The 12,975-nt window shown below is 39.6% G+C and overlaps 1 protein-coding gene across 1 annotated transcript in view; it reads right to left on the bottom strand.

The window, feature by feature from the left end:
* Positions 1-697: 697 nt before the first annotated feature.
* Positions 698-12,975, bottom strand: part of LOC104512324 (multidrug resistance-associated protein 4-like) — a gene marked incomplete at both ends in the record, with an annotated part of 28,241 nt that continues 15,963 nt past the window's right edge. The window contains 6 exons of the mRNA XM_010155253.1: positions 698-784; positions 895-989; positions 2,492-2,683; positions 3,044-3,133; positions 7,329-7,433; positions 10,774-11,023. Coding sequence (XP_010153555.1) covers positions 698-784; positions 895-989; positions 2,492-2,683; positions 3,044-3,133; positions 7,329-7,433; positions 10,774-11,023 — 819 coding nt within the window. The remainder of the gene's footprint in view (positions 785-894; positions 990-2,491; positions 2,684-3,043; positions 3,134-7,328; positions 7,434-10,773; positions 11,024-12,975) is intronic.

The following is a 12,975-nucleotide window of genomic DNA, read 5'->3' on the forward strand; positions in this document are numbered from 1 at the left end:
GAAGAAGAAATTTATTGAGAAAGAAACCTGACTTTTAATGAACACTCTCTCATTTCTTCAGAAATGGAGGAAGGTCAAGTATTTCTCCCTCTTACAGTAAGGTCTTTCACTCCTATTTCTGCTCTCCACAGCCTACTCTGCAGGACACAGTTCCCTCTTTCACCTACCTGAGAGAAATTTCAACCATTCAATAAGCAAAATGAAAAAATCACTCAAGAATCCAAGAGAGTTCTCTCCTTTTCTTTAGCCACCTGAATTAAGTACTTATTACTATGTAAATAAAGCTGCAGCAAACTAAGAAGTGATTTAAAATCCCACCCCGTATTATTCTTCTCTCAGGACTAATATTTGTAAAACCCAATATTCCTAAACCCTAATAGTCATGTATGAAATGTGACATTTTCCTCAAGAATAATTCTAATATCTTCACAACAGATTTTTACAGGGCTTTTAAAAATAAGGAAAAAAATGAAAAGACACACAGAGGAAAAAAAGCTATGTGTCTTCTCAATACATAAAAATAGAGGAAAAATAAATGCAGAAAGTGAATGCATTTATGGAGAGTGAAAGCATTTATGCATTTATTTACACATTTTGCAGAGAGATCAGTCTCCCCAAAAACGCTGACTCAAGTTTTTCTATAAGAAATTAGAAGATAACAATTGTATTTTAAATGAATAATAAAGTAGTAACATACTTTTCAAACAAATGTCTTCCAACTTCAGCGTCTACAGCACTCAATGGATCATCCAAAAGATAGATATCTGCATCCTGATACACAGCTCTGAAAGATTTAAAAGAAAGAAAGTCAGTATCACAAAGTCTTACATTTGTTTACTTCAGTCACTAAAGTCTGACCATTTGGCAGTTTTAGAAACAGCAAAAAACACTAGCCTGGCCAGATTTACACGGGCCTTCTGTCCCCCACTCAGCGTAGCTCCACGATCTCCTATTACTGTTAGGTCACCATCTGCCAATAATTCCAAGTCCTGTGAACGTCAAAGAAGAGATAGCAAGATTTTTTTTTTTTTTAAATCATTTGAACTTCAAAGACCAACAAAGCTGCTTCAACTACTTTTCAAATAAGAAAATGTTATTATCTCACATTAAAATACAATGATTCATACTACATGAAATATCCACAGTTACTTTATGACCTTGTACCTTCAGCAAAAGATAATTAAGAAAGCAGGAAAAACAGGTGAGATCTTAAAGTTACTACTTCTACAGCTTTGCCAGAGGGAAATGCACTACTGTTCTTAATGTTACAAGGAGTATTTGCTGGTGATTCAGAAGATCAAACTAAAAAAGTGTAACAGTAAATTTTAGTAACACTAAAATAGAATGAGCTGTCACAATAAATAAAATGGAACTATTATCAAGAAATTATCTTCCATTTGCCAGTGTTCCTAAGAACTGCATTACTTTTAATCTTACTGCAATGGATCCAAGAGAAATAACCACATTTTAACACAATCTGGTTAATTTATGGGGCTTGTTACTATGAGTAAGAGAACAAAATGATACAGTGTTCCATGACATATTATTGTATTTCCTATTCAGGAAACACCAAAGTTTTACATTAAGCTATGAAACATATTCTGAAAGTTTATTCACAGCTTTTATAAGATACATAAATTTGAAAGAAAACTATGAAAGCAAATCTACCATCAAATATGAAGTATTGGAGTTTTTTTAAATGCAGTTTGCTGTCTTTTAAAGTCACTAAAACCTTAAGTTTAGACAACAGCATGTGACTGAACATCAGTGGGAGATATTAAACCTTTATCTACCATGTGTAAGAACCTCACAAAAAATTTTTCATCTCAGTAACCATCTGCTTTTCACCTGTGTCGCTGCTGACAGGAATATCGTAGCATGCTGCATAAAACCTTTTTAGCTGCCAAGCAAAATGTCTGTTTCTCGACAAATCTGGCTTAATCCTCTTCTATATCTCATGTCAAACTCCTTTGCATACAGACCTTTCAAAAGTATTTTTTCATAAAACTACTTGGGCTCAGCAAGGTCTCCAATATATAGCACTAAGGTTCTTTTGATAGCCGTTAGCAATGCATGATATAGATGGCATTTCTTTCTAAAAAAGCATATAGGATATTTAAAAAATGGAATTCATAAAGAGCGCTAAGCTTGATCATTGTTTTACCCCTTTATTGGATTTAAACACACACCTAACACAATACCAGTTAAAAGGGCTAAACATGATGATGAAATAAAATGATTGGGAATAGCATTTTCCCAATTTGCCCGTGCTTCATGTAAGCTACACCTCCCTCTAGTGAAAGTTTTAGGAATTACAAGAATTACTTAGATGTCAACAATAAATGATGTCGCTTAACGGCAATATTTCACACACTACTACTAATAATCAATTCCATATATTACATACTGCAGAACGTACCACAAGTCTGAAAGAACACTAAGATAAGAAGAATAAAGATTGTGAAAATAAAACACACAGAGAAAACCATACCTTTTTAAGAGCACAGACTTTTAAAACTTTTTCGTACTTTTCTTTCTCATATTCCTTGTCAAACAGTATATTACTTCTCACTGTGCCAGAAAACACCCAAGGCTGCTGAGAAACATAGGCAATTCTTCCAGTAACATTTATCAAACCTTTGTCTTTAGGCAGCTCACCAAGTACAGCACTTAAGAGCGAAGACTGGAAAAGATCAAAAAATACAACAAAAAATGAGAAGTTTGATTGCAGTAAAGACATCACAAAGATTAAGCAGTGTTTACTGGCACGATGGCCTATTTCATCCTGTCACTCAAACTACTGCTAACATTAGAAGAGCACTAATATGTTTTACATGCAGCCCAGAAGCAATGTATGAAGTACTGTTTAACCCCAAACCATCTCCTCTCCACCCCCAGAAGGACAGCTGCATTGCTTGAATGCCAGTACCTTGATGTGAGGTGTGTTGTTATACGCAGGAAGGAATGGTACATTTTCAAACTTCTAGTCACGTTTAACAGACTCGTCAAAACCCCACAGAACAGAGTAAACACTGAGACTTACTTTTCCAGCTCCTACAGGACCAATCACAGCCAGTAATTCCCCTCGTCTGACAGTAAATGAAAGTTGTTGAAGTGCTGGGCTTTCTAAACTCTGTGGATTTGAGAAAAAGTTAGGCTTCCTTGGTAATGAAATATGCACCATCATAACAACTCTCTAAAGAATGCACATAAATCACTGTAATTCAGCAACCCATATGCCCACCATATTTTCTGGCATGCAGTTTGCTTCTTCAGTAATTCACAAACACTTTTGAAAGACCCTGATCCTTCCCCACAAACAAGTCACAGAGCGATCCAGGAATAAGGAACCCAAAGGCAGCAGAAGCAGTGCCTCCCAAAAGCCTGTGCATCCTGGCTGGAGCTCAGCACAAGGCTGGGGTGTCAGCCTTGGAAACAGGAGCTCTCTGCTGGCCATCGCAGCGGCATTCACGGCCCCAGCACGGCACCCCGGTGACTCCGAGTAGCCCTAGGAATCTGTGTTTGCTCTAGTCAAGGCTCTATCCAAAGTGAAAACAGAGAAATGCTGTTTGATTTTATACAGCTTCATCTTGTATATCATGGATTCTCAGAGGCTTTTCACAGACAAGATAGTGGGTTATTTGTATTAAAACATACAACCCTAGGATTGTTTGTTTAACATTCCTTTATGGCATGCCTATCCTTTATGTTACTCTACTGATAAGAGCTTATTTCCTAACACATTTTGTACCACTTCTATCAAGGTTGTAAAACTGCCTGTTTCTTGTGAAAAGAAAAGGATGCTCATGTCTTTAATAGCTATGCTAAACCACAATTCCTAAGGGCCTGGTGCAGCTCCCTCTCATTAAAGCAAAACAACCTTGTAACAGGATCTGCCTTTACATGCATCTTAGACCGCACTAAGCATGACTGACACTAAAATGCAAACAGGAAAATATATGCATTTAAAAAAAAAAAGAAAGAAAGAAAAAAGAAATCTCTTAAGCTTCATGAAAGAGCAGCAAGGTGAAGATTATCTAGTGCACTTTTTAACAGCTTGCAGGCTGCTTTAAATCTCCAGCCACCCTTTGAATCTCAAGAGTCTGAAGAGGCCACCACTTAACCCCACACCATGGATGCGGCATGACCAAGTTCTGGGACTGCGAAAAGGGGAAGCCTGCAACTCGTTTCAAATTATTTGGGAGAGACAAAGGTACAGTATCCATCCACACCTGTGATGGCTGGGAGAGCTGGGCTAGCACACACACATACGCCCACTTCATGCCAAGAGAAATGCTTGGTTAGGCCGCATCATACCCAGAGCTCAAAGCTGCACATCCCCCATCGCAGCTCCCACCTCGCAGAAGCACCGCAGGGTTCACACAAAATCAGAGTCACGCTCCGAGAACCCGAACTTGCGTGTGTTGTACAGCGCTGCAAAACTACTTCTGTCGCTATTACTAATTTCCACAAGGTGGCATCAACCCCCTCCCAATCAGCATTTTACCATGAACTGGATTTCTTGGTCTGGAGTACATCTTTCAGGTGCTCAGCCAGTGCTAAGGTCAGGGGAACTCTCCCACCGTAAGGCAGCCAAGGCTTTCTTTTTTTTTAGTGCAAAGTTTGTAGGAAGAGAAATATCTCTCTTATTAAATCAACTAGTCTATTGGAAAAAGTGAATAAGCTTTCAGACACAAAGACCTCTTGAGGTTGTGCTTCTATATGCACAAAAGTGGAAACATATTTCCTTCCACTCAGTTTTGGGTTTTTTTTCTTTTTAAATATGAGCCTAAAAACATTACAGAAAAATTCAAAAAAAATTTTAAACTATTACCCAAATATTATATATTACAGCAGTATCTAAGATATCGTAAACCCTACACAAAAGTAGTACTGCAAGCAAACAGCATGGCCACAAACACCTAAGGGGCATGGCATTTCTGCAAAATAGCATTCCTTATAATTAAAGACAATTTGTCCTGAATTCATCACACCTATTTTTAGGCACCAAACTGAGGCACTTAAATTAGAGCACAGACTGATATTACAGCTAAGTTCATCTGACAGCTCATTATCAACACACGTCACAGCCCCCCTGTGTCCTGTCAGCTATCCACATCTTTCACTTCGCTTGTGCCACTTGCTCTTGCCTAACCTTGCAGACGGGTTGTTCACGGGACTCAGCCGTCAGAAAACAAGCCACATTAAGCACAATTAATTTTCTATTTCTTCATCCCTCTGAACCTGTTCACTGCCCAGCTGTATGTCCAAGCATTAACAACAGCCCAAGGGAGGCAACAGTCACAGAGTGGGAGGACAGAAGGGCACAAGGGTGATCCCTTCAGGGGCAGCAACTCCTTCGGTGAGCTTGGGCACATCCCTCAGTCAAGAGAAAGAAGCAACTCATCCCATCTAAGGGATAGAGAGATCACAGTCTGCACGGAAGTACTGCAGTACTCGGGCTTCTCATTTAAGTGACTAAAATTACAAGGGATAAATTTGGCCTCTGTTCAAACACCTGAACCTTAAATCTTAAGTGGCTCAGCTGGGCAGACAGACTGTTGTGTAAACTCAAGGCACATCAGTGAATGACCCATACTGAAGAATCTCTAGTTCCATGCTGGCATCAGACTAGCCTGCAGGACTCAAGATAATACTTGTCTTAGTGTAACAAGAGTGTGACCATGAACTAATTGGTTTTCTTTATCTTTTGACAAACCATACACTATGTTAGGTTGTTTTCCTAAAAGCCTAGTTAACAATCCCTTTTTTACTTCCAGATTTTGGATTTGTGTGTTGCTGGGGTTTTTTAGTATCTCTTTTGGCTCACAACCTTTAAAAATAAAAACATTATCATCCAGCTGTACAGTGTCTGTACAGAGATCCAAATAGTCTTGAGAAACCTAGTCAGGGCAGCAAGCTCAATCAGTTACCTGACAAAGGGTAGCATATTTTTATTATTCCTTTTATAACTCCTCTCTCTCATAACTCATCGTCTTTTCAGTGAGCTGCTCTAAAGTTATTTTGCATCATTGTGAGAGTATATATGAGAAACTTTCTGAGCAGCTCTTAATAGTTCTGGGAGAACTATTCTTTGCCCATGCACACTGCAATTAAATATAAAAATGAAAATTACTTTAACAGTTTTGTGGGTGGTTTGTTTTTTTTTATAAATCAAAAGAAAACCAGTAATTCCAGTCCTGCTGCCCTGCTTTATGCAATATAAACAACTCATGAAAAAAAAGAAGGTATTTTATGGTCATATTATGCAACCATTTCCTATAAATTGTTAACAGTGGCACCAATGGTGGTTTGAGAAGAAAACACAGACTAAGAAATACATTCCATTTTCATTAGAATATATTCATCATTACGTTCTTCATATCTTTTTTTTTTAAAGTTTGTTCAATGTGTCAGAAAGATTTATGTCACAGAGGCAAGCACAACAATAGAGCAACCTTCCTCTGTAGCTGAGTAATAGTAGTAGGTAGATCCTCACATATGTTTTCATACTTTATCTTCCTTAGGGCACAGCAGGTGTAGGGGAAGAGGGTATATAAAGGGAAATACGTGACATGTCTTATTTGCATTACATTTATATGCAGAGTTTCTTTTGAGAGCTTCCACCATTTCTTGTGGAGACTGAGGCTTCCCTCATGCAAAGATACTGGCAGCTCATAATAGCCCCAATCACTAACCACTGCTTACCACAGCAACTGAAGTTTTTAAAACAGAAACAGCAGCCCATCTTTGCCTTTTTTACAGAAAAGGATACATAATAGATCTATCACCTGTGCACTGCCCCTTTTGCTAGTCATTTCGGTGGGTTTGGTGCATTTTAAGCAGAGAGTAGTGTGTAGCTGAACAGTCCCAATTAAAATACATGAGTAACAAATACATGCATACTAGCGTCTAAAGCTTTCAAATCTGTTACGAGAAATACAGTACTGTACTGGTTCTAGAGTAATGGACTGACCAGCATTCAGTTCACAGAAAAACCCCACGTGCTAAAGCCTACCTTACTGTGCTCTCTGTCCTTAATTCCAACACAAGTATCGCCGCTACAATACAGTGCTGTTTACTAACAAGGTATTTTCACAGATTCTCATTTCGTGTAACATCCAGGAATAGCTGCTTTTAGGATGCACTTGATAGTGTTTTCAGGACTATTCTACAGAGTTAGCTTAACATACTTGAGGGATCTCCATACACAAAAAGATGGAATACAACATCAGTATGTTACAGTACATTACGCATAGGCATACTGCTTTTTAGACTTAAAATGCCTGCAGTGCCAATATACATACATTTAGTAGAAGTGAGTTTACCTTATCCCAATAGCAAGTCAAATCCTGAACATGAAGAATGACATTCTCATTAGGACCATGCAGTTGTGGCTTAAAGTGCGAGACCTCATCGAGTATGAGAAAGTTCTGCAATAAAGGAAAATCACAGGATATTGTTTAATGTGAGACTGGGAATGGGAAAGGAACCTAAGCACATGTTTTTGGAAGCAGCATACAGAACTGGGGGGGAAAGGAACCAACCACAAACTGAACAAGGAATTATAGTTCTACAGCAATGTGCAACTCCTTCAACCCTGTACCTCTAACACGCAAATTGCTCCCCCCCAGCAAAAAAAAAAAAAAGGTGCAGATTTAATATTACAGAACTCTAACAATCAACTGCTCCATAAAACAGAATTCCTGAAGCAAATGGACCTTAAGAACCTGCCCTGTCTTTTCCTTGAAACACTGATGAATCTTAAAATTGTTTGACTCCCTATTCCCATGCAGAGGAGGCAAAACCCTCAGTGAAACACCTTATCATTCCACTGCTTTGATGGTAATGGTTTAAGTTGTTTTGCTTGGAAGAACGACGAGGACACTGTAAGAAGCTGTCCACTGTCCCTATTAAGCATTCTTCAAGTGACAATCAAGCTGCAGAGCACCATCTGAACCTCTCCTCCTTTTAAAGTACAGGACACTAACATAAAGAATGTTGTTTATTATGCCTGCATAACTGGTTGGTTGCACTTCCACATTATACCCCAGCCAGAGAACCTTTCCTTCAGGCTGCATTAACGTGCACTTCTGTACCACAGCCCCACTTGCAGCACACGTTGCCTGAAGCTGGGTTATAAATAGGTGAAACACACATAGAAAGGGGCAAATTCTAGAGAAAACATTCAAAGGATAACAGTTACCACAATTTTAAGACAAAACCAGAAAAACTCTATCATGCTTTGAATCCCAGAGCATAAAGACCTTGAACAGGCTCTAGCAGACAGTATTTTGAGGAAAGAAGGAAGGTCTTGATGTCAGAAGCCAAGACTAGTTAACAAGTACTGAGCTAACAGTTTACAGATGTGAGACAGCTGCTGAAGACCTACAGAAGTAGGTAAGAGGAAGCAGAAGGAGGATGCCAGGAGCCACGGGAGAGCTGTATGTGTTAACAGGCAGAGAGGTACTGCCCAAACTCCAGCTAAGCGCTGTTTTAGACAGGCAGGCCCAAATGGGTACATGTGTTAAAGAGCACTCAGGTAAGAGAGTGGCAGGCAGGGAAAGATACAGCTTAAATCAGTACTGGGGCGTGTGGCTTAAGAAAAAAGACCTCAGAAATGTGATTTGAATTTAAATGATGGCTGAAATACCACAGCAGTTAAAAGCAATGAATTGGTCTCTCACTGTTTCTGCGTTCACCAGGGATTTCTCTTCTAGAAGTAGCATTTGTCCCAGGTGTAAATCCTAGCTAACCATTTAACTAAAAAAATATTACAGTATGACATATGGAAGATGTCAAATAAAACTACCACGAATGAAGAAAAAGTTATATGGTTAACACCATGAATTTTAAACTGGGCGGGGGGAGGGGGGGAAATCAGAACCTTTCAAATGCAGTAAGTTTTAGAGATTAAGTTCTCTTAAAACATTATTCCATACTTTTTGTACTTAAAAGTCTTCCATGGAGAGAAAAATAAAGTTGCTACCCTCCAGAGGATGCTGAGAAGATTAGCTAGATATGACTGTGTCCTTGAAAGAGAAACCTCTGCCTTATGAACCCTGCTGAAACTTATCCTCTTTTCTGCATGTCTGCCAAAAGAACCCTCTGAGAAACAACCCCTCTCACTTTGTTTGACGAGGGGACCTCGAGCCTATTGCTCCATCACAAAAACGTGAATGAGCTTCAAGAAGTGATGCAGACCAGCTCCCAGTGTGTAGCCAGGGTGAGCAGAAAAAAATTAGCTGAAAAACACAGTAAGGAGACCACTATTCTTTTTGCCACACAGTTCTTGTGTATGTGTTAATGAACACAGAGGCAAGGCTACAACTTCCCACCTGACTATCTATCTTTATTGCCACCTGAAGTATAGTCTCTCCTGCTTTCTCTCCACCTGAACATACTTTAAGATCAGTGCACAAAACCTCACTTCTACAAAACCTAAGAGAAAGCATTATCTTAAAAAGAAAACCAGAAAAACACAACCACATTTTCAGTTTTGCCCAACTATAACTAGCCATTGTCTCAACCATTTCTTTCCCCTGTGTTTCCTACTCTTTTCTCTTAATTCCTTCCCACCGATTTACATTTCAATACCACATCTTTGGTCAGGCAGCATCTTGTCATTCAGTAGCAAAATGTCCAACCCTGAAACAGTTTAGGAAATGGAAGATAAGTTGGTGACAGCATCCAGGATGCTACAGATTCATTAGGATAATTATTTGCCCTATGAACCTCAATTCTCGAGCTGGTTTGATCCTTGAGGAATAATACATGCAAGGGAGTTGGAGCCAGCTGTCAGAAGGAAAATCATGTGACCACTAGGATGTGCTGGAAACAGAGACAAGAGGGGGGAAAAAAGGAACAAATCCTCCCTCTCTCTGCTCAAGTGCCACCCTCCCGTTGTTCCTAAGGCATCTTCTTCAGCCGTCCATGTCCCTCAACCCGTACGGCTTGAAAGAGCATTGCCCTACAGCTGAATACACAATGTATGAGTACAGAAAACACAGTGTGCAACATCCAGTATCCCATGCACTTCTCTCCCCTCCCACAGTTCAGTTTAAGCAATAATAAATGTTAATGCCTATAATATTGCTGTGGTCATGATTTCCACACACTAACCTTTTTTAACTCCATTTGCATCAACTTTTACAAAATGCTTCTTTGAAGTGCAAAGATTACCTGTTTAATACATAGGTTCTTGGTGCAGGCTTAGTACAGTCAGAAAATTTATCAGCAAACCGAGTGATTTATTATATTCAAACACATAGGGAAGAAAATAAAATAGGAGGTTTTTAGCTACTTTGATCAAAAATGGCATAGTGACACTATGCAAAGCCATATGATCATATCTGAAGTGTTTGTTTTTGCTATTCTAGACTAGATTAACCTATTTTTTTTCAAAAATTAAGTTCTAAAATGGCTGGCATGGTTTAATTCTGTATTTCGAAAACCTGATGATTTGGGATTAAGTTTTACATTCAAAATACATTTTGCATTTAAGTCTTCCGCTCTTGCAATCTATGACAAAGGACTAGTAGACACAGCAAAAAAGACTATTTTATTCACAACATGCTAAATGCAGCAAACCCAACAAAATAAAGCCCGTCTGCCTGAACTGGCAGAATTACTGATGCTCATCCTTACTGAATTTGAGTCTTCACTCCAGTACTGAAAGCAGCCAAACTGAAAAGGCTGCTTTTGTCTGTGACATCTAAAACAATGTTAGAATAAGAGAAGAAATCCACATACCATTCAAATCAATAACCATACCTTGATTCGTCGTATGCTAACCACCGCCTCGGATACTCTCTCAACAGCCGCAGGGAAGAACAGAGTTACCGTCAGTCTTACTGCACCGTACAGGGACACCGCAACAAACACCCGACTTGCAGAGATAACATTGCCAAGTAGCACATATGCCATGAAAGTCATGAACACTGTTATTTTGCTTGCCACAAAGAAAGAGGCTAAGTTCAGTCCTCGAAGGTAGGAGCTTTTCATAACCATGGCAATCTCCTTCCTAAAAATGCAAAATATAAATCATCCCATCAATCTCTCTGATTACAGCTGCCCTCAACAACAGGATGAGGGAAACCCATTCTCTGGATTTTACTTTCATATCCTTCCTCCTCCCCCTGCACCACCCCAATTCATACGTAAAGAGCTGTAAAGAAAGTATGTTACACAGTAAATTACAAAAGAGAATTTTAAAAAGTTAGAAATTGAGTGGGAAAAATCATTACATTTAATATCTTAGTAACTATAGAAAAGAATTATTTTTCAGAGACAGAAGACCTAAATACTTTATTTTTTCTGCTTGGGTCAAACTAGTATTTTAATTCAGATTCTAATTTACTCAGAATCTTTCTGGGTTGCATACAAGAGCAAAAAAATCTCTGTATAAAGGCTAAGCACCCACAAACTCCTCCTTCCAATATCAAAATCCAGCAGATCTCAGTCAGAAAAATCCTGATAAGATAACACATACTCTGCAGCTGAAAGAACAGGGCAACTTCCAAAAGATCAAGAGTTCACCCATGGCCCAAGTATCTGCCATTATTCAGCTGCTGCTCATCAAGCTGGATCACAGGATCTGCAGTACTTCCTCTGATCTGAGTCTAAATCCTTCCCAGTTTTGGACCCTGCTCCTGGCTTCTTTTGCTACTGAAATTCTGGTTCCTAACCAGAAAATTCCTAATTCAGAAAATACTCATGTGCAAGGCTGATTGTTCTGCCAGCCATTACCCAAGCAAAATAGTGTTTGCAGTACTGCACAGACACTCCCTCCAGCAACTGAAAAGCTACTGATGCTTATGTTCTCAATTTCCACTTCAGTTAAATTTCAGTTTCCACTTCCAAATGACTCATCAAGTCCAAGCCTCAAAATGTTACTGCACTATCTACAATGTGGATGCCATCAGGCTGAACTTCCTATCAATAATAATAGTTTACCAAGAGAGCCATAACAACTTGCTCCTTCCTCATATATTCTAATTTTATCTGCTTGAAATCATATAGAATACAAAATCCTGAAACAATTCCTAATTTCTCTTCCCAAATATTCTGGCAATTATCAGGGAAAATCTTGATCATTTTGATTATCTTCCACTTGGAACTAAAATTAGAAACTCAAGTTACAATTATACATTTTGAAGTAGATCAGGTCCTCGCTTCACAGAATCACAGAGTGGAAGGGGTTGGAAGGGACTTTCAGAGACCATCGAGTCCAACCCCCCTGCCAGAGCAGGAGCACCTACAGCAGGTTGGACAGGAATGCATCCAGGCAGGGTTTGAATGTATCCAGGGAAGGAGACTCCAGCCCTCTCTGGGCAGCCCGTTCCAGTGCTCTGGCACCCTCAGAGTGAAGTTTTTCCTCATGTTGAGATGAAATTTCCTGTGTTCCAGTTTGTACCCATTGGCCCTTGTCTTGTCACTGGGCCCCACTCAAATGAGCCTGGCCCCATCCTCTTGACACCCACCCTTTTGATATTTATAAGCACTGATTAGAACCCCTCCCAGTCTTCTCCAGGCAGAATAGGCCCAGCTCCCTCAGCCTTTCCTCCTAAGAGGTGCTCCATTCCCCTGGTCATCTTCGTAGCCCTCCGCTGGACTCTCTCCAGTAGCTCCCTGTCTTTATTGAACTGAAGAGCCCAGAACTGGACACGATACTCCCGGTGTGGCCTCACCAGGGCAGAGTAGAGGGGGAGGATAACCTCCCTCAACCTACTGGCCATGCTTTTAACGGAGAGAAGGCTGCAGGATGCACTACTGGAAAACTAGTTAAGCAACTTTCCCACTATACTTGCCAAATTGGCTGAATTGACAGAAGTTCAAAGAGTTTCAAAGACTTATTTTGTCAGCTTAAGGTCTCACAATCTCTGATCTCCTCCAGAGCACAGTGAAAGAACATTTGCATGTAAACTATTTGAACTGGGTCTAATTCAATTACTTCTACAATCCTGGACGAAACTC

The sequence above is a fragment of the Eurypyga helias genome, unplaced genomic scaffold, assembly GCF_000690775.1.
Source record: "Eurypyga helias isolate BGI_N326 unplaced genomic scaffold, ASM69077v1 scaffold9107, whole genome shotgun sequence".
NCBI classification, from domain to species: Eukaryota; Metazoa; Chordata; class Aves; order Eurypygiformes; family Eurypygidae; genus Eurypyga; species Eurypyga helias.